The 22,985-nt window shown below is 39.1% G+C and overlaps 1 protein-coding gene across 12 annotated transcripts; it reads right to left on the reverse strand.

The window, feature by feature from the left end:
• Positions 1–1,679: 1,679 nt before the first annotated feature.
• Positions 1,680–22,561, reverse strand: LOC135446848 (glycerol-3-phosphate acyltransferase 3-like). Of its 12 annotated transcripts, none has more exons than XM_064711273.1 (12): positions 16,186–16,386; positions 8,935–9,007; positions 7,158–7,428; positions 6,715–6,789; positions 6,321–6,410; positions 5,903–5,996; positions 5,491–5,606; positions 4,711–4,766; positions 4,280–4,365; positions 3,487–3,615; positions 2,994–3,073; positions 1,680–2,542 (listed from the first exon to the last, which is right to left on the reverse strand). In XM_064711273.1, the coding sequence occupies exons 1-12, from the start codon at positions 16,198–16,200 to the stop codon at positions 2,428–2,430; spliced, it is 1,200 nt and encodes a 399-aa protein (XP_064567343.1). In that variant the 5' UTR covers positions 16,201–16,386; the 3' UTR covers positions 1,680–2,427. The 12 variants fall into 12 exon arrangements, with proteins under 12 accessions (XP_064567343.1, XP_064567344.1, XP_064567350.1 ...); XM_064711274.1 differs by having other exon boundaries at positions 6,715–6,768; positions 16,186–16,380; XM_064711280.1 differs by lacking the exon at positions 16,186–16,386 and adding an exon at positions 22,383–22,561 and having other exon boundaries at positions 1,681–2,542; positions 6,715–6,768.
• Positions 22,562–22,985: the final 424 nt, after the last annotated feature.

The raw sequence follows: 22,985 nt of genomic DNA on the forward strand, positions 1-22,985 counted from the left end.
AGTAGAGGAGGAAAACATACTTATCTGTGGAGACCTTTTGGATAATAATCAATTCCTCCATAACCTTGGCAATCTAAGGACAATATACAATTTCAGGTAAAAGCAATTGCCAAGGCCTCTGCTGATATATTCTGTATTTCATTTTTATTTCAAGAGAAAAGAAAGGAGGAGGTGGAATGTAAGTAGAGAAAATAACACCAAAAATCAAAAACACTTACTTAAAGCAGGGCAAGACAAAGTAGTCTCTATTTCAAGTCAGACTGGCATTTTTACCAGCAGGTAATAAAGTACACTCCACTTGCAATTGACAAGTTCTTGGGTTCATCACTTGGTTTTATTTCCCCATTTTTTATGTAAGTACCCACTTCACAGAGTTTTCAGCTTGCTTTGTTAAGACAGCCAAAAAATGACTGAGAAAATACTGACAATCCCACCATCCTCTCACAAATGATACATAATACTCATATATTCAGAGGTCTGAGCTTTACTTTTACACAACTTGGAGCCATAACCATAATGAGGATCACACATTCCAAGGCTCCTCTTGATGAGGCTGGAGAAGTGTTGCAGGACAGGAAAAAAAGGCATATCAATCTCCTAATTTCTTATAGAAGCAGAAATTTTCTCTTCCAGTAGTTGTTCTTTATCTCCCCATATTTTCCTGTGTCTGGCCCCTCTTTTTGCCTATTCAGTCTCCCATTTTGCCTCTGAGAACAAAGAAAGTACAGAGTATAGTGCAGGAAGAATGCTCTCAACACTTCTCTTACGGCAGTCTCTGTTAGCAACTCTCAGAAATCAGTCACACAGAAAGACAATCTCCCAGTTTTAAACTCTGGCACACTGAAAATATTTGAGAGTTATCAGGATTTCCAATGACATTTCTTCACATTTTTATACCTAGAAAATAAATCAACGGCTTAAACAGGCACAGAAGCACATCTTACTAATAGTTGGGAGTAAGTAGACCTGCTCCAAATCAGGAGAGCCTGAGCCAATTTTCCTCACTGCCTGGTGGCTTTCCTTTTAGCCTGTGTGGCTAAAAGCTGTGCAAAAGGGCAGATTCTCCTACTGCTTACCCATGACACCAGCACTTAGACTGACTGATCCACCAGAGAAATACACACACCTGTAGCAATGCCAGGCCTGGCCAGAGGAGAGCTCAGTTCTGTGCTACTGTTAGCCCCTCCATGGGATATTGTTTTTCTAGACTCCCTAGGGCTGGGTAGAGCTGTATCTGTGCATCTGTTCCTCTGTATTTGTGCAAATACAAATACATGTGTATAGCATGTATTTGTTCTCACCAAGACTGATCCTCTGTCTTTTCTGAGACTTCAGCCAATGGGCTGCTGTCATGTAAACATTATTAATTGCTCTTACCAAGGTCTGTCTTTAGAGCACCCTGGCCAAAACAGCAGCTATTTGTGTGTTTCATTAGGGACATCCAGATGGTCAAAGAAGACTGATCCTTTGATATGAGAGCTACTTACCAGGAGAGCAAATATTTTATAGCAATAAATGCTATAGGAGACTATAGAATATTCCCACTGCCGACTCCTTAAGTGCACTTGCTCTGTTCCTGGAGGGTGGGCTTGTCAGAGGCCAAATCCCCAGCCTTCACACCCAGTGGTAACACAAGAAAGTAGCTATCTAGAAATAACAGCAGCAGAGGACAGTGGATGTCACATCATAGGCTTTCTTTAATTTGTGTCATGCATACAAACAGACTCAAAAAGGATCTAACAAAACCACAAGATATGATTTAAAAACACAGGATATTTTCTATTACACTGTCCTTGGCTGTGATTAATTTACCTCAGCTTCACACACCCAGACATCAGGGACATGATGCCCTGGACACTGTTCTGCTCTTTGTCATAACAGAAAATATTCTACAATGCCATCCCTGGTCTTGTAACATGGAGGAGAAAGTCACCTCTACCTTTTCCCTCTGACATATAACACTTCCTCTCCAACATGCAATTCAGAAAACATATTTTGGTGAAATGCTTCATGTCTTTTGACATCAGAAGATCTATCTCTAGAGCAACATGGTTACTGTGGCTCACAGGAGTATTGCTAGGCTAAGTCGCTGAGAGAGTCTAGCAGTACAGAGGTGATTTATTATAAGTAACCATTTAAGTCCTCAAGGTATTGCAAATATTTTAAAGTCATACTTTAATGAAGATAATTAATTTTACTGTAGATTCTTCTCAGCATCAGGGAGAATTTTATTAGCATATTTTATGTTTTCCTATTTATAAAATTATAGTACTTTGCTTTAAATAAGGATATTTCTTTATTGTTTCCCTGCTGTGTCACACGCATATATCTTATGGGAATAGAAGGAAAACATGTTGGGCTTAATATAAAGCCAGTCTATTTTCTGGTAGAGATAAGTCATGGAAAAATGAGATAAATAAATAGCATTTAACAAACATTTCCGCTTCCCACAGATCCATTTTCTATTACTATCTGGCAATATTTTTTCTGTTGCTCTTCCTTGAAAGACTCTTTGATCTTTTTCCTTTTCAGTCCTCCATCCCTGAAAGATACAGAAAAGAAACAGCCTTAAACTCACTTCAGGGTTAAGGCAGAAAAACATTACTATATTTAGATTATGTAGTCCAAGCAGTTTCCACTCTTAATGTTGACATCTGTAAGACAATGCTTAGTGATTTATACTGCCAAGATTTACAACACCACAATCCTCTTCTTTTAACCCAGCACTTAACAGGCTAGTAATTAATTTTCACCTAATACTGCCTGCTGTCTAAACCCACTTGTCAGCTCTGTTTGTCTCTATCTACTATATTATTCTAATTATTCTAATTATTCTAATGTAATTGTTCAAGTGATAAAGTAACATTTTCTGAATTAGAGTCAGTAAGGGTGGTGGACTACAGTGTAAACAAAGCAGGTTTTAAAGGATTCCATGTTAATATTTCAGAATACAGAGCACCTTTAAAAGCAATTCCAGAGGTGTTGCTTCTTACCAAGGAAGCACAGACATTCCTGCCCGAGCAGCAATAACAGCCTTGACTCTGTCAGCAAAATGAACAGCATCTTCTTCTTCCTGAAAAAAAAAAAAAAAGCATTAATTGCTTTACAACAGATATTTTCTCTGTGCCTCACTTAAAAAGACAGGTTTTGTCAGACAGCAGGCAGTAGGATTTATGCCTGACCCATGAGCCAAATGTAAGCAGTTCCAGCTGATCCTGGTTTGCCACTCTTTGGTGCCAAAAAGAACTACATGGGAGGCTCTCTGGTTTCTGGGACAGCCTCAAACAACACACAGCCTGAAGTCCCAGGTCTGCCCAGAGCAGGGGATGCATCCTAGATAAATCCAGCACTTGGATTGTAGTGTTGCTTCCTAGCCTCTGTCCATTAAGTTATCAATAAGGATTCAGAGCACCTTGTGTAGTAATGCACATCTCCTTCCAGACAGCATTTCACAAGCACTTTCAAAACATACAAAAGTGTAAGAACCTCTTTGACCATCGGTGGCAGGTACCACACATTGCAGACAATTGCCCAGCTGGTTAACACATTAAAACCATAGGTCATAATGGAATGCTTTGTGCTGTTCCAGAAGGCATCTCCAAAGCGGGGGTCATACTGGAAGACAAGAAGAATAAGTTGCCTTGGTTTAAATCACATAAATGGCTCTTTTTTTTTCTTTTTTTTGGCCACAAAGTCACAATTCAACTTATTTAATAACAGGCAAATCTAATCACACCTCCTGAAAGCATCAGTAAATTCAGAGTAAAGTTCCAACATTTATTACAAGTTTCTAACTGTTAGCATTTACAAGCAATGCATGATGTCAAACTGTAACAGACCTGCAAAACAACTGTAGCAAAAGATTTATTCAAAATCTTAAATCTTGTAAAATCTTGTCATCTGCATATATGCTGACTACAAAGGTTTCCTTGACAATGCTCACACCAGTTTTAAGAACTTCCATAAGATCAGGTAATATTATAGTGCCAGAAAAAGTAACTAATATTTCCAGATCTAGAGTGATCTGGCTAAAGGTACTCAGAAAGACTTGAAAGTGCCAAGAAAACTGCCCTTATCCTCAGAGCACATAAGAGCCAGGACAGAAATTACACGTTTCCCATATTGCTTAAAACCACAAGTTTCTGTCTCTCAGGGCTTATTCAATACTTTATGCACACCAAACATATCCCTTTTCAAGGCTTACACACGGACAGCTTCCCTGATGTGAGAAGCACTTGCAACCAATCCTTCCATGTTCAGAAAAGTGCAGTTACAGTACCTTGATTGCTACTGGGTGGATGGTTCCTCCTACCTCAAAGCTCCCCTTCTTAAACATCATTACAGATGTGTTGTTAATGCAGGTGCCTGGTCAGAATTAAAATAGATGAAGGGCTTAATCCACTCTGAGAAAAGTATCAGGAAATTAATCCTAAACTTGTCTTAAGGAGACTTAGTTCTTAAAGAAGAAAGTAAGCTTTAGTTCTGGAACATAATCCCAGAGTCCTGTATGTCTTCATTCTCTTATATGCTAAAGCAAATAAACTGTCATAAAACTGTTGTAAAATACTAGAACCTGACCTTTAATATCTCATAAGAACTAATTAATTCTACAGACTAAAAACAACCACAGTTCTAAAGACTGGATATAATAAACTGCACTCAATGGCAAGAAGTGAGACGAGCAAAAGAATCAATACAGTTGATTCTTACCTTCTGGGAAAATTAAAATGGGTAACTTGGCCTTATCTGCAATGTGTTCTCTAAGTCTGTGGGGAGAAAACAAAATTTCAATGTATACTTCATATTGGTTTTGTTCAAGAGTCTAAACATTCATTACCTCTCACATAGGACAGGAAAAGCCCTTGCCCAATTGCCTTTCACCCAGTCAGTCGCCTCATCTGGAATATGTTCTGGTTTCAGGCCTTTATCTCAGTATCTCTTGAATTAAAAAAGTAGATTTTCTACAAAGCTCTATGAAGTTCCATTTTAACCAGAGAATGGTAGTTCTTGAAGCATGTGAAAATAACTTCCCAGATTCCAGCTATGAATGCAGTCAAACTTTTTTTTAGACTGAAAGATATTCCAAATTTCTAGTTTTCATGCTTTCTAGGTTCCCAACATCAGTTTTACATGTATTTAAGGATTCCCCACGTTTATTTGACAGGTCACTATCTTACTACATTTGCTGCATCACTTAAAACCACAAATATCACCACTAAGCAGATTACTGACACTAAGATCGGTCATTTTCCAAGACAACTGTGTTTCCTACAACTCAAAAGCATGGAGCTTCTCTTTGGCCTGCATTAAAGGACAAAATCAAACCACCATACATTAAAAAAAACAACCAAAAAAACCCAAAAAACCAAAACCAAAACAAAGCAAAACAAAACCAAACCAAACAAAAAAAGACGATGACAAAAAATGTCAACACTGATGACAAATTACCACACCTGACCAGACAATGAAGCAAACACCTCACTACCTTACTTTTTCCTCACCAGGTGACGATCTTTCATTTCCGAGCGTTCAAACAAGACATGCTGAGAGGTTCTCATGCAGGATTTTTGAATAAGTCCCATAAGCCCTCCGTGTACCTGGCCAACCTGCAAGTCCAAAAGAAACTTGTTACAAAGCAAACACACACACACACACACACACACTTAAATGATTAAATTCCAAACACAGATGCAACCATTTCTAAGCTTCTTGACAAAATATAACAATCCCCTTGGTCATACATGTGCACACACCTGCTTACATCTAGTTTTTTGCAGTTCAGAATGTGAGTTTGAATGCTGTCAAATCCTAAATATTCTATGAGGAAGTTCAACCTCTTACCCAATGCTACATCTATGGACATCTCAACATTACTGATATTTACCAACTGTCTTGTTCATACCAAGGAATAGCATCCATCACTGGCCAGGATTAGGACATCCAATGGAGATGTGTGGTTGGCTACACAGATGCCTCCTTTCTGTGGTTTGTTTTCCCTGCAATGACAACCATAAAAGTAATTAATGTTTATTTTCCAGACTACAATCCGTCAGGTGGCAAGCACTGAAAAATATCTACGTGTCTGAAGAGTAAGTACAACATCATCTACACACACCCTGCCAATACACAGCAGGAAACAAAGGAGGGCATGTGAACATCCTGAGAGAGTCTGAATGATCCAAACAGCTTTTTGGATCAAGTTGTACCATCACCAAGTATCCAGGCAGTAATGGAATAAGAATCCTGCTCCAAAACTTGAGATGTTAAATGCTGCAAGAAACAAACTCCAGACTAATAAAGAGCAAGGTGGCAGCACTCACCTGTTATGGAAATGAACAAGGCCACTGAGACATCGGACACCTAAGGTGGCACATATCATCTGGACCTGGTTGCTCAGCCAGCCTTTAACTCTAAAAGAAATGAAGCCATAGATACATTTCTAGTTCTATGGAGCCACACATGCAATGTAAACTCTCCAAGTTATCCCAAATTGCTGTTACTACAAAGATCACACTAAGGTTCACACTGCATGTCTGCCTTCAGATGCCATTGCCATAACTTTCTCTCACAACACTCTATAATTTTACAGGAGAGAAAAAGTCACCCCGTGATAGTCCACATCAATCCTCTGGACTTCAGCAGACTGTTCCAACTACTAGTTCAAATCCTTAAAGAAACACAGAAGAACTGAAAGAGCCCTCAGCAAATACCTACCTGCCATTTGGAAACTGTCCTACTACAGTAGTGGCCAACACCAGCAACAGGATGCTGAAAACAGACAAGCAGATGCTACAAAGTAAAACAATCTTAATTAAAGGGCAAGAAGCAAAACTCGAGGAGCAAGCAAGAAGGTTTTCTTACTTGGCTCTTTAATCCATTTCACAATGCTTCCTTCAGCATTTAATAGCATCTAACTAGCAACAAACTACTTGCTAACCAGCACAAACCCCTTAATCCAGCTTTGCTGGATTTTAAAAGCAAAAGAATTACTAATAAAACATATGGAACATGAGAAATTTCTTTTTTTTTTAAGGGATATTTGAGTTTAGATGGCTTCTTGGAAAGAAGCCTTCCTCCACCAGTCAAGAGTATATTATTTCACACCTTCTGTAGAAAGTACCGTGAAATAGGATCCCAGCAAACCCTGTGTGGCTCACCGGAAAGGCAGCAGTAGGCAATACCGAATTAGGATGCCAGTGACCCACACAGCAGTCAGTTTCCAGCTGACATGATGCAGGTTGGCATTGGTTCTGCTGAGGAGATTCCAGGACAGCAGCTCCTCAGAGGAGAACCGTCGAGTGACTTCATCCTCCGCAACTGCCTCACAGCCCTTCTTGGAGAAGTACATGACATCAGCAAGGCTGAAACATCCTCGGCATCGGCCCACAACCTCCTTCTCCATGGGAGTCTCATCTCTTTGGATGATCCCTGCATGAGGAAATGAGCCTTCCTTCCACAAGGTGAAATGAACAACATGGATTCCAAAGAGAATATCAAGAAATACATATGATTTTTAGAAACAGCTCTCCTACTCAAGCATAATAATGTATTGCTATGCCTCATTTATGTACTGACAGTTAATTCCACAAGTCACTTCTCTAATCCTATGCCATATATTGCCCCTAAGTTGCTGAGAAAGAAGAAAAGGATTCTGATCAAGCTGCAAATAAAACCTTGAGCACAGCACCTACTTCATTATTGTTTACCAAATAGCCTAGGCACTCACACCTAGAAATGTCACATATACACTGCCAAGACTGCAGATCCCTCTGGTGCCTTGACTCAAATTCAGGCAGAGTTTGTATGATTGTTCTTGCTGATGTTGATCAGCTTTATTGTTTCCTAGCTGTAAAAAACACCTTCCTCTGCATTTTTTTCTTGGAACCTTCTGTCTCCCCCCATCCCTTCTCTGCTTAGAGTCACTTCCCTACCAAAAAACTTGAAAGTGCCTGGGTTTCTCCCCTCCCAGACATACAAAGCATTACACAGACACATTGTGCAGGAAGAATAACAACACATTCTTGCTCTGCTATTTGTAAAATCACAACCCACAGGACAGCAATGCAGCAAGTCTGCTGAGGTCACTCTGAGACCAGATGCTTTTCTGGCTGGTTACAGTGACTAAAATTCTGTTGGTTCATACCAGCTAACACTTGGCTTTTTTGCTTGTCTCCCCCACCTCTTTTTTTTTTTTTTTCTTTTTGATGGGGTATATTGGATGACATTAAATATGCATTATAAAAATACATTAATGTATCTTGATCAACCTACTTCCCCCTGAACAGAATCACAAAGTTTTCCTCCATCTGCATTTCAGTGAAACCTTCAACTCCCAGGAAATCATCAGAACAGAAAATTATTAGCCGACAAACCAAGCAGCCTACATGACTAATCACTAAAAATGGCACTACAAGTAAAAAGATAACTATGAGAACTTAACTCTTTGATCAAAGAAGGAAGGAAAAGTAGTTGGGGAAAAAATTATTTTGATTTTATCCTCTCATCTAGAAAAGAGTACAAATTCTATCTGTGATCCATGGGATGCTGTAACTCTTTTATTTCAGAGCTAGGATTTTTTGGGTGCTAGGAGTTACAAGAAGCAAAAGATAACTATGCAGAGCCATGTCAAGCACAAAGAACACTAATATATCCCAATCCAGTAAAGAGAGAGCTGATGGAGCCCAAAAGCAAAAAACACTTATGAAAACAGGGATGCTTCCCAAATGCTTATCAGCAATGTCTTTCTATATCCACACTTGTCTCTAATTCCTTTTATTTACAAAACTCAGAGATTAGATATTTTATAACATGCTTATGTAGGTTTATAGCTTCAATGGATATTTTCTCATCAAACTCCTTTCTAAGTAAGATTGTTAAATAGCTGCCTTTTTACATGATAAATAGTGCTGTGTCCCCTTCATCCAGAGATCTTACCAGTGGAGATTAAATTTTCAAGTGCCATCGCCTTCTGCTTTTTTACTCCCTCCTCAATCTGCAGGGTGGCCCACTGTTCCCAAAACAAGAAAAGTAGATGTTGATGGTTTTCATTTCATCATTTCCAGACATTGTGCAATTACCTCAGGTGAATTGTCTGAGCCTCTTTTACCCCTGCCAGGTCTAGGATTTTCATTTTTCAAATTCAGCCTGAAGGGTGCCCTGCAGACCTCCTGTTTCATTTGTTATACAGACTACCTTCTGCCATTTCCAGGAAAAATTGTTTGGCTCAAACTTCTTTTCAGGACACAGGCAGTTGTTTTTGTTTTTTCTGGAGGTCCAACAAATTACTGAGCTACCTATGAGACCCTATAAGATCCAATGTACCCAAAACTCTATCTTCTTTAGTTAGGTTCAGGCAATAAGATTATACAAAATAATATCACTGACATTAGAGGTATGCCAGAAAAATAGAACTGAACATTTGATTTTAAAGAATAAAAGAGATTAATGCATTTTGAGGGCATTCAAGTGGTTTCTGTTGATAGAAAACAGAGCTGGCAACATTGTGTATCAATAGTATTTCAGAAGGTAGCAACTGTGGTAATGAGCATTCACCCTTCCCTGTATTAATTTTTTTGGGCTAAACCATTTCTTCTCCTTGCATAGAGCATCATAAAACTCTCCATTAGCAAAATCAAATATAAAATCATGCCTGATTTTTGAAGTTTTCCTAGTTTTGAATGCTTTCATCATACATACACAGACACATAAATAATAGCTCCCATGAGTACTAAAATCTGGCTATATTTCTGTCAAGGTACCTGCCCTAACAAAGGGCATAGGAGGCTTGAGTGTAGGCTTTGCTCATTATTAAAGGCTCAGTAACCCACTCAGGTTATGCCTTCACCTGCTATTGAGGGTTCCCATCTACAATAGATAAGGATCCATCTGTTTCATATAAACTCTTGCTAAACAGTGTATTTCCCTCTAGCTATGTGCAGCCACACAAGTCACCACAAGGCTGATCTCAGTCTTCACTACATTACAACATGTCTCATGTGCAAACATCAACCAGCTTTTTGCCACCCTTAAGTTTTGCATGCTCTTTCTGTAGCTATCAAAGTTAAGTCAGTAACAAAATCAAAATGGAGACACTTTGCCTTGACATAACTAGGATATTTTAGTTACCCGTAGCTGACCTTTTTTTTTTTTTACCAGCCATCATAAAAGAAAAGAAAAAAGTGAAGGCAGAATAGGCTTTAATGTAGTATTTTAAACTCCATACAAACCTTCTTTAGTAACACCATAAAGCAAACCACCTCCCCAAAAAAGAAATTAAAAAACCTGCACCACAGAGCATCATCTTGTCTATACTTCCCAATTATTCTCCTGAAAAGGTCAACAGGTACATCATCTCTCAATTTTTTGCAACACAAGGAGAGTCATTCAGAATGGTGGAGCCAGGTGGAACCAGGGGATATCATGAAAACAGCAGCCCACACACTGAGAAATGAAAGAACATGCAGAACAGGTACAGGAATGTTGCAAAAGAGAGTAAGGCAGACATGGCAAATTTAACCTCTTTACAAAATACTGCTGGTCCTCATCTCTTCCCCAACATCCTTTAGGATACTTGCATGGCTTTAGGGAAGAAAAAATATAAAACACAAAATATTTGAGACTGACAAATAAAGCCTTCTGCCTTAGTCTCTGCTTTCCCATTTCCTGTCTTCCACCCTTATCTTGCCTATCATTGTCCTCCTACATAAAAAGCACCTGTCAGCTGGCCAGGGCTGCCAGAAATGAGCTTGCTCATACTATCTTGAAGGATCTGGAATACCTCCAGGAGGCTGGCTTTTGGTGCCCAGACAGAAAAGGGTGACAGTCGCTGACCAAGCTGGCTCCAAAAATACATGTTAACTAATCTAAATGAGCAAGACAAGTCAAAACCCACAAAAATTTATAAAGTTTACTAGTAAATTATAAAATCTTGCCTCCTAGCACAGAGAAAGAATGAGGCAAAAGTGGCAGACTTAAACTAAATAGTCAAGGCTACAAAGGCAGCGTCCCAGAAAGACGAAGAAGAGCTTTCAAAGGCTGAACAGTTACACAGGGCTCATTAGCTTGGGAAAGAGCTGGCTGAGACAGGCATCTACAAAGTCTGGACTGGCACGGAGCAGTTGCTTTAAGGAGCAGTTATCCATTTTCTCTTCTACTACAAGAACTGAGATTTACCATGGGAAAGTACTTTGGGCAGAGTATGTGAGCAAGAAAAAAGGCAATATATTTCCACAAGCCATCATGGGACATGAAATTCTCCTAACTCATGGCTTGGCATGGGAGACTGAAGAACAAGCAGCAAGGAGGGAATACAGCTGTAGAGTCACCCAGGCCTTAAGCTTTCAGTCCGGCCATTGAATTGACACCTGTCAAAGCCATCTGTCTGGGTCAAACTCTGGACTGACTAACTCTGCAGTGGCTACTGTGCTGTACTGCCTTTGGTAGCATCTGTATGTAGAATTTGTTTTCCAAAATGAAGTAAGGCTTTGTGATCACCTTTGTATTGCACAGTATTGAGACAGAGCTGTCACGCTGGTCTCTGTTGCAAAACAGTAATGAAAGGATGTTTTAAATACCTTACAAAAAACCCCACAGATGTTGCAACTAACACAGAATTTAAGTATTAAATGTAGCAACTTCATTCCTACACCTGCTGACTGAATGATAACTCAGATGTTGTGCTTTCCCTCACTCCCTTTTCTGAAGTGATGAGGACACCAGAAGTCCAAACACCCAATGGTTGATCCCACCTGAAGTACTGAATACTTGACTGCTTAACTCCAACAGTGCAACAGTCATTTGTTTGAGCTTCCTGTAATTACATTCTAAATAAAATGAGGGTGCTCAATACTGTTTTATGTTAATTACTGTCTTCACGGGACATGACATGAAAGACAATGTGGAATGTTCATTTCCTGAAATCTCATATCTTGCACTATTTTTCCTCCTTTTTTGCTTTTGTATTGAGTACAGCTCAATCCTCCATCTTTCCATACTAAGTAATAATTCAGTTTTGCCTCTCTTCCCATATTTTACTACCTCTTCTCCCATATTCTCACAAAAGGTTTTTCTAATCACTCATTACATGAACTTTTCTCAATCTTTTCCTCATGTGTGACAAAAGCTCAGGGGCAATTCCTCCATGTAAAGTCTTCCACTACAGTGTCAAAGAGAAGCTTGGTGGGTTTTCAGCATGAACTAAAATCACCATCTAAGATCAAGCACTTGTGACCTCTTCACTCAACAGTGGTTTCTGCCTGGCATTATTTCCCCTTGCCCATTACAAACATGAACACAGATCAAATAGTGCGAGTGTTACACTTACACTCAGTGTCTGAGATTATCTGACTGTCCACCCTCAGGCTGAGAAAAGGACTCACAAATCTCCTGGCTGCTCCATGGGGACTGATGAAATGGGTTGAGAAGGGGTTGTTTGGGATAAAAGCACTAATATAATTTGTTTGGGTTTTGGTGGAGAGGCCAGCTAAGGACAGCCATGTATTTAAAAGCACAGTAGTGCAATTTTTCACCAGCTGAAGCATCAGCAACATCCACCGTACTCCAATAGGAGCTCACAGCATATGAACTACCTCCATGTACAAGTGAGCTCTCAATGCAAAAACTACTCTTCTTGGAAAACTTTTAGATGGCTGATTTCTTTTTCTCTAGAAGCAGCAATGCTCCAATTTCAGGCAGAAGTTCAGATCTTGTAGACCTTCAGAACATTTCTTGGCAAATAGAGCTACAGCTGTTACATGTGTTTCTTTGACTCTTCACAGGGCTCTGAGTGCATGGCATAGATTTCATCCTAGCAAATGCATCTTCTTTTGCAAACACTAGAGTAACATTCCTGGAACAGCTTTGCTATATATCCTCATTTCCAGCAAACCCCAGGATGGACAAAGCTCAGAGAAAAGACATTATTTACAAATAAAACTTTACAAGCATATGTGAAAGAATAACCCTAATGACACCCAAACCACGTTCACCTTTATAATTTCTATAAATACTTGAAGGATAATTTAAGGGTAATAATAAGAATATATATATATGATAATATATATGTAATTGAGAAATTACTGTATTGGAGGTCTTTTGCTATTATATTATCCGTATGTCCTAAAAAAAAAAAAAACCAAAACCCAACAAAATCCAAACAAAAACCCAAACACAAAAAGCACCTGCAAACAAAAACAGTCACCCCAAATTTTCAAACCTTGAATCTTGCTTTTATAAAATGATTTATTTTCTTTCTAAAATAACAAGTATCTAGATTCCTTGATGGAAAAGCAGCAGAAGGTAAAAATTATTTCCATGCATGATTACATTTTTCCCATTTATTCCAATCACCACTCATAGTGCTATAACACTTCAGTGAAGTCAACAAATCAAAGTGACTTATCTCATCATATGCCACCATTACTCATTGCTTAGTAATAGATCTGAAAATTTGAGTTTTATTCTGAAACAACTTTTTTGCTCCCAACAAATTAACTAAGTTCTAAAGATACATTTTCTTTGAAAACAAAATTTTAATTTTTTTTTTTTACTTTGAAGTCCTTGATTTCAGTCTCCACTCTTCTATTTTTCTCACATTGCCAAACATGGAGGAAAATAAAACATACTTTTCCTCTGCTCAGCTGTAAGAAACAGATATAAAGAAACTCCTCAGGCGAGAAGGTTTCTATTAATTTTGCTGGTCTACATAACAGACTAAGTCAAACGCAACAAAATGGAGTGACCAGCCATAGTGCTCAAGGTTGAATTTTTGCTGCAGCATCACCCAGTTCTTTGGCACTCCCTCGAGCAGTGATATTCCTGCAATATAGACAGCAGTGTGCCATTACATGACTAAGCATCTTCAGCATCTTCAGCTCAGCTCTCTGGGAAGGCATCCTGTTGCACCATTCCTGAGGACATCAGGAACCACAGATGGTCTCTGTGCATTATCCCATTAGCAATATTGCACGAACACAACACCACAGCTAGAAACCAGCCAACACCTCTCCAGGGTTTCAATGTCAGGTTTTTCATATCTCAAACAAACCTGCCTTAAGGCTGACTTATCCCAAGCTGCAATCTTAGCCGTATTCTGGTGAAAAAGCCCCAGGACTTCAAGAATAGGCTCAGCAGTTCCATGCACAAGCCTTAACCCAGAGTTTTCCAGTCCTATCCTTTCTTTCTAAGAGCCTAGTGGGCCACATTACAAGCAAAGGGGACCTAACACCCCCTCCATTCTTTCTCTCTCCCATTTTCCACCAAGATAGCTCTTAACTACTTTTGTGGCACAATGAGAAGCATTTGACAATACTTCAAAGAAAACCACTGGAATTAATTGTAAGATGAAAACAGCAGAAACTCCTTTTTTTGCCCACAGGACAATTAGGGAACAACTTTGAAGAAAAGAACAAAATGAGCCAGCCTAAATAGCAGCGCATGGAGTTGTGCTGTTCCTGTTATTAGCTGCTGTGGCAACAGGGAACGAGACACAAAAGGCTATAGCTGATCACATAACAATTAACTTATTTATTTTTCAGTACATTGATCCTCCACATTGTGAGCACTGAATTATTACTAATAACCTGTTACAAAAACTGTGGAGAGAAAAATACTTCAAGTGCTTTACCAAAGAGAAGTATCTTCCTACATTAAACACACACTGAGTGGGGCAAACATGTCTCTGAGTTGGGAAATGCACAGGGAAAAAAGAAACCCAGAAATTATTTTGATGCCCACCAACTGCAGCAGCAAAGTTGTCTAAAGACAGGTTTGATATTAGAGTAGCTCTTAATTCGGGATTTAATTAGCATACCACTGTCTGATTAAAAAATATTTCACATATAAAGGTCAATATTACATACAGCCACCACAGGCAGTCATTGCCCACTGACATCAGTATCTGAAAAAAATAACTAACCCCTAAATTTTGCAGTCATCTGCACTGTGCTAAATGATGTTCATACAGCTGAAAACAGACACTACTCAAGAGCTCCTGATCAGTATTAAAACAAACAAACAACCCCTCCAAACAACAGCAAACAAAAGAGAACATAAGAAAGATAAAAGACAGAACTGGCAAGGTAAGATGGTCATGATATTAACTGTGTCACACTGTTACAGACATGTTCTACTGCAAAATTACTGCAGATTACTCCAAGGGCTTAATAATAATAGCAAAAATAATAGTAACATGTTTTCTGCCACAAGTAGAAAGTATATTCACAGAAAACAGGTTTATGCCAGAAGCACAAAGCCAATCTACTGGAAAATGGAAATGTTTACTGTTCAATATGATGAATTCACAGCACCTACTTCTGGCTAATAATGGATATGAAACACCAAAGTTGAAAAACTCAGTGGGATTCTGGCTTACAAAAAGCCCCAGAAACCCTTTATTGATAGAAGCAGGATCAGAATCTTAGCCATTATCTGTTTATCTCTAGAAAAATTCCACTTTAAGAAGGTTGCACACAGATTCCTTTAAGTCTTGCACAGCAGAACTTGTAACTGCTGGATCCCCCAGATTTATAACTGAGTGAAGCAAACACACAGAATCAGTGTTCTTACATGGAATATTAATTCCATGCAATTAAAACAATCCAAACAAAATGACTGAAACTTCCATACACCTAAAATACATGTTTTTATTACTTACCAACTCCACAAACTAATAGATCTTTTTCTTTACACTTGACTTGTCACAAGTATTCTACTTGCATGAAGCATTCTATCAAGCATGAACTAGAAGAAAATACTATGGAATCTGTACTTTAACCCCAAAAAAACCTCAAACCAGAAGCAATGATAAGCCAGCACATAACCAGATACCATTAAAGATACCCCTCAAAAGATTATGATATAAAATAAAGCTGCAAATAACACATGCAAGTGAATGGATTTTGTTCTCTTCTGAGTTTTATGGCATTTGATATAAATGCCATAAAAGTCAGAAGAAAAGGTATGTGTTTGCTACAGGACATGCTTAATAAAAAATAAAAATTTTATTTTTATTTTTATTAAACATGTCCTGTAGCAAACATACACCTTTTGAACTCACATCTCAACTTACCTCTAACATTTTAATTACAATTTTCACATAGCAATGACAAATCCCCAGTGACACTCGAAATATCGAAGGCAACAAAACAAATGCCACAAACAAAAAAATCCAGACAGACAAAATCTTGCCTTCTGCAAGGCCATGACCTTCTCTATTTTCTTCCATGTTTGCCCCTCCAAAATGACAATCAGCTGCCTTTCTGAGAATATATGCTCATCTGTAGTGGAGAATCTAGCAAGCTTCAAGAGACAGAGGCAAAGAAAAATGACACATTCTAAGAGCCAAAGCTGTCTCTAGGAGAAGGCTGTTGCTCACTGAAGACTGACACTACTGATACTCTCAATGATAAAAGTAATTTCTACCCTTTGTCCCGCCCTAACTCCACCCACTTCCTTGTAATTGATAAGCATTTGCTCACCAGGGGAGAAGAAAGAAAAAAACATGATAAGTAATGATATATGTTAGATAATTAGATGCTGCCAATAAGGAACCTTGTCAATGTGACATCTGGTTTTCACAGGGTGTCCTGCCAATAAATTACAATACAGAACTAGGTGGGTGTGTTTTTCAGACTGCCTAAAATCTTCTCTTATTAACACACATGAAGCATTTCTCCAACTGATGTTTGCACAAATCTGTGACTTATTCACTCAGATTTTCTATTTCATGGTGAGATAACTGGCTTGTTTTGGTATTTGAACAAATTAATTAAAGAGGAGCTTGACATGCAAGTCAGGCTTTTTCTATTTTATTTGGTTTTTTAATAACACATTTGAAATGAAGATGCAAGTTTCAGCAGGCAAGGACTGACAAGACAATAAACCTGCTCCCTCCACTCTATCAGAAATTCACCAAAAAATCCTGTATTACAGGTTACAAAATAGACTGTGGTGAAGTAACAAGTCATCTATCTTTGCACATATTCAACTACAGAATTGAAATGCAATAGACAATCCTGTTTCTCCTTCTAGCCTATCAAATTTCAATAATTTAATTCAGTATTTTTTAGAAATACCCAGCTCAACCACTTACAGCCACCCTTCTCTTGCCTTTTTGCATGCATTACAGATGATATAAAGGTGAATAACTCTAGAACCTCAGGGGAGCCCACCAGCTTCTTGTTTATAATCTTCCCACAGAATAAATGAACCAGCCTTGGTGGAAAGAGCATTTAGGGCACAACTTCCAAGACAGTGACATGCTGGTCCACGAAAGATTTTCCCTTTGCCAATACATTGGTGTGTTTGTCTGAAGCCGGGGCTGTCCTTTTAAAATATTCCCATCCCCAAGCACCGTTGCTTGGTTTTGTGAAGCAGCTAGATTCCTTACAAATGGAAGCAGATGCAAAGATCCTGTGTAAAATGTGCATCCAACACTGTCCAGGCAGTAAGAGAAGCACAGATGTCAGAGGGGGCTGCACCACCTCTAATTTACACCACACACCCAGGCACCAGACTCCTGACACTCACAAGCCCATGTGAATCCATGGCACACTTCTTGTACCACATAGTGAGTCAAGTGGCTTCTGTACCTCCAGATTTGCTGCTGCATGACATCCCTCAGGTCTTTCAAATCACATTGCAATCTTTTCCAGCAAAATAACTTCTCTTTTGCTTCTTTTAATTACTTAGCTTCCTCACCTTTCTCTCCCCTTGCTGGCCGCCTTCTGAGCCTTCTGTATCCTCTACAAAACCTCACTGGTTTGTTTTTTAAGTGTTTCTGCCTTCCCAATGCTCTTTCTCCCAGTGACAACGTTAAGCCCCTCACTCTCCACCCTGCTGCTGTCAGGTACACCATTAACCACTATTTCTTACCTGCCCTGACAAAAGGCTTCTCTAGGAACAAAGCTCCACTGTAAAACAGCTTTGGTCACCCATTTCTCTTTAGCTACTATTCTATATTCTCCTTTCTGGTCTCTTCCTCAAGTGGCTTGCCCACCTCACACACATTCCCTAGCAGGGCCTGTGGAGAGCTGGAGGAGGGCGCTGATCCACCTGGCAGCACTTGAGAACAGCTGCCATCAGCCTCGGCACAGGGGATCGGTATGCACAGAGCCTAGGTGCTAAAAACCCCGTGGGCGGGAGGGTGGAGGTAATTCCTGGGACCTGATTTGAAGCAGGAAAGGGGGGCAAAATGAAGTATTGCAAGGAACAGGAACATGTGGCGACTCACTTGGTGGGATGCTTCAGCAGCAAGTTTAGGCACACACAAGACAGATAATTTTTTAAAAGCATAGAGGGAAAGACAGACTTGCCTAGCCTGGGTGGGAGGAAGAAATTTCCTCTCCTGGATAAGGTAGAGTTGTTTTTCATTCTGTGAAACCATATAAAGAAAGAACTGAAGAGTTTCTATTTGCCTCTCTATTGAGGTGGTCAAACCATCCAGCCCAAAGGTACTACAAGATCCATATGGCTGAGGCTCTTCTTAAAATTACTTTTTGCTTTATCCACTTTGTACCTCCTGAAATAATAAAAACCATTTTGATGTTCTTACTACTCTGTTACCATTGATGTCATATGGTTTAGAGAGAAAAAGAAGCAAACACAAATAAAAAACCTGCACCTCAACCACCCAAATTGGGAATGACACCCAAATCAAGGAGATTCTGCATGTCTACGTAGTAACAGTATGGAATAAAAATTGTAATTCAATGGAAAATTGTCCCAAAACCCACTACAGAATAAATCTGAGTACTAGAACTTGTCCAATCATGACCAAGGAGTTTAATTTTGTAAAATTTCTGCCAAAAATGGCTGCTGAAGCTTCTAAAGCATCCTGCTGCTCTTGAGACCATAAGCATAAAAACAACTGAGACGTGATGGTCTAAGCATTGCATGTCTTAATCCAAAACACTTAAGACTGCTATAGAAGTGAATATGGATTTGAATTTTATCTCTGCCCTGAATGAAGGTAATGAACTTGCTCATGATGTGAAGAAGAAAGGAAATTCTTTATTTCTTCAGGCAATTCATAACATAGTTTCCTATTTTTGGTCAGAAATTTGGCATAGCTTTTTGTACCCTATCACAGTAATTGATGATGATGATATTGTTTATATTATTATTGTTGTTGTTGTTGATATTAATTCAGAAGAGCCATGGAATGTCATTTTTATCAAATTCCAATGCGAATAGATATGCATCCAACACTAAGCTGAATAACCACATTTGTAATGTGGCTACATAAATTTCCCCAGCAAAATAATTTCTTTCAGAATTAGTTCTGCCATCCACTGACTAAACAGAGATTCTGCATGTCATTCTTCTGCCCTTTTTATCCCTCTTACCAAGAGCTAGCCTGCTGCAATCACATCAGTTTAGAAGCTGTGAGAGAGGCTTTATCCAGAAGAGGGAAAGTATTGCAAATAATGAAATAAACATGCAGCAACAGAATGTAGCACTGATTTGTAAGGTCCAGTAAATAACAGGTGATGAATTTATACCAAATAATCACAAGCACTTTTTTATGATGAAGTACTCCATATGTTAGGAAAAGCCACCAGAAAACATGCAAAACTCTTTGTCCATTGGGAAGAATGGAACCCAACTTACAAGAAAGTAATGTGGGTGACACAGGAAGAATCCAAGAGCAAACCTCCCTTTAATTTAATGAATCTCAAATTGACACCCACAAGCATAACAAATTCACTTGAAACAATTTCTGGTCTCCTAGGGAAATGACAAGGATATGGAATGGGCATCAGCTGACTACTCCAGATTCTAGATCCCTTGAGGTCATCCTACTAATTTCATATTGCAAAACATTGCCTATTGCCTAACGGCCAATTGTTGGACGGAACTGGAATTATGACCCATTTATTTTTCCGGTGCAAGAAGAAGCAAACACAGCACTGACCTGTGTCTATTTGTAGTGCCTCAAATGGAAGGGTTAAATCAGGTATAGACAGCCCTTTCCTGCACAGCAGCCAGCTTTTAAGCAGGTTCAAATATACTGTGAACAGATTAAAAACTGCAGTGGGAAGTGATAGCTTTCAAGGAGTGCTACTATGATTTTGCCTTCCCTCTGATACACAAGGGGAACATAGCTTGGAAATAACACTTGCCATGGTCTTCAAAAAGAAGGAATCACATAGTCACATAAATTTTGGCAACCACTCTTTCCACTTCCTTCCTGTCCGACACTAACCATTGCAGTGACTCCAAAGGGATGTCAGGGGAGAGTTTTCAGCTTGCCTTTCTTGTAATGCCTTTCTTATCAGACCAGCCAAACATCACATGTCCCCAGCAGATACTGCTCCAAAGCAGCACTGGCACATTAGCTCCAGCCAGGTGCTGCTTCAGATGCTGAAGTAACACACCCCCTAAAGATTAACAAAGAGGTATTTGTACCTGAGGCAAGTGACAATGATCATGACGGTCAATCAAGATCAACCTTCTATCACTTGATCCTTTTTTTTAAGAAATATGCAGGGTATAATTTTTACCGTTTGGAGAAGCAACATTGTCCAAAGCTGCTTGCAGCCAGTATACAGAAATACATCCTGACATTGCCATTAGGCATGGAAAGATGGCATTATTGCTAAAATTATTCTTCTGACACCAGTTGTAGGATTCCCTGGTATTTCTCTGTGTGTTTTGCCATGCTACAAAGCAGACTGATCTATTTAGAAAAGCCTTGTAAGCCGATGACACAGAGTCAGACAGCAAACCAGGGCTGATTTACCAGCATCACTTAACATCCAAGGACACCAGGATCATGTTTTTCAGGATAAGAAAGTGTTCAAACAGGACTGATCAGAACATTCTACACCCCATTAATTCTGCTGAGTGTACTCAGAATGAAAGCTACTAAGAACACCTCTTTTTTCAACTGAACTTTAACCAGCTATAACAACAACAAAAAGCCTTTATTAGTTTTGCTTATGTCTTCTCAATGTTTCAACCCCACATTCACTCCTTACCTGATTGCTACTCAAGGGTGAAATAATCTCTGGTAGTTTTGTTTTGATATTTATCATGACTGAAGTTCATGCTTTACATGTGGAAAATTCTCCAAAAGGCCAGAATAACCTTAGAGGTAACTATTTCATAGCAAGCAGTGTCAGGTGCAATATTTATTAATGGAAAACACACTGTCTTCATGCACTGAAGTGAAAATATGTGCTCTTCTGCATTCTCACTCTGAGCTATGTCTGCTACTCTCTAGGTCTCTGTAGATTCCATCTATGCCACTAAACAGGAGCGTGTTTATATCTGACCACAGTAATGCTTTACCTTAGGCCATCAACAGATTAATGATGAAAACACTGAAGAAGTATCTTTAGGTACTGTATCACTCACACTAGGATGACTGAAACAAATTTAGCTCTGACTACAGAAGCATTATTGTTTCCATACAAGATAAATTCAACAATTACAGAAAGTAATTGTATCCTGTGGCTTACAACAGGCTCGAGTCTTTGCATCTCAAAACAGGGAAATCCACTACTGTTCTGATTACATTTGTATGCCTCAGCAATGTATAAATACCCATAGATGTGTAGGCGCTGCATGGCTGTCAATACCTACCTCAGGTATTGTCCATATTAATCTTGTATGTGGTTTGTGTTTAATTGACACTGAATGCAATAAATTAATTTGTCAATGCCTAAAACTAATTGCACTGATTAAATGCATACAACTTTCTCCCAGCTCTGGCTTAGGAGTGAGAGCAAGCACAGCACAGTGTCCTTTGGGAGAATTCCTGAACTGAGTGAGTATTTTGTGTTCACTTTCAACGTTTTCTCCCCAAACAGCGATAGAAGTTTTTTGTAACATCTGTTTTTGTTGCCTCGACCACAGCTACATGGGCTATAATGGAATCTTTTGTTGTAATATATCCCTTTAGATGTGTTGTACTTGTTACCCATTTGTTCAATACCACATGGTCTGCATTGCAAGAAATGCATGCTAGCTCCTCCCCATCAACTTTGCCCATCATTCTGTACTATCTACATCCCCTAATTCAGAGATCTAGATCATTAATGACTGTGCTGAGAAATGAATGTCTTACCTCATCCTTCTCTCTTCTGTAACAATAGTTAAGAATCATAACAGTTTTCCCTTCTAAACACTAGCATCATTCACGTATATTTCAAATAATATTAAAGAATTTTATTTAAATATAAATATGCCAAAATTCCTTCTAAATCTTGCAAAAAAAATTAAGGCAAAAGAAACTGACTGAAAAAATTAATTTTATAGGCAACAGAAAAAAATATGTGTGATACCTAAAAAGCATGGAAATACCTCTTGAGAGACCACAGGTCCATACATCCTATTTCAAGAGTCAGGAAATTAACGTCTAAGGCTATGATTGTGTTTACCTATAGTCCTGATGAGTGATGAAATCAAACACTTGCTCTCCTGAAGTACAGGAGTAAAACCCCTGCAGCCTTTAGATCAGACCTCTGATCACATTTCAAAGAATGTTGTCACTTGTAACGCTCTCTTCCTGAAATTGTTTTCTAGGACTTTCTGCTGGCTGATATGTCGGGAACACCTGCTATAATGGGGGAAAAAATGTTAGTACGAGTATTAAAATAAGTAAAATGTGACAACTCAAAATACAAAACATGCATTCTGCAAACAGTCTACATCTGAGGAAGAAGTGGTACAATTTGCTGCTCTCAGATCATTATTTAGCATTATCATTTTATTACCTCTTTATCACATTTTATTAGGTCATTAACTCAGAAGACTGTCCCCACATTCTCAAAGAGCGCAGTGCATAGACATACAGCTGTATGTCCTATTTCGAAAGGCACAGCCTTGGTATTAAATCTCCCTTCTTGCTGACTAGGCTTGAAAGCAGGCAAAGATCAAACCTCAGCGAACATCTCTCGAGAACCTTTTCCCAACTCGGCATTTTGCAGCTGAGGAGCGATGCCGGGCCCGGCCGCGGGGCCGCGCTCCCTGCGGCTCGGAGC

The sequence above is a fragment of the Zonotrichia leucophrys genome, chromosome 4, assembly GCF_028769735.1.
Source record: "Zonotrichia leucophrys gambelii isolate GWCS_2022_RI chromosome 4, RI_Zleu_2.0, whole genome shotgun sequence".
In the NCBI taxonomy this organism is placed as follows: Eukaryota; Metazoa; Chordata; class Aves; order Passeriformes; family Passerellidae; genus Zonotrichia; species Zonotrichia leucophrys.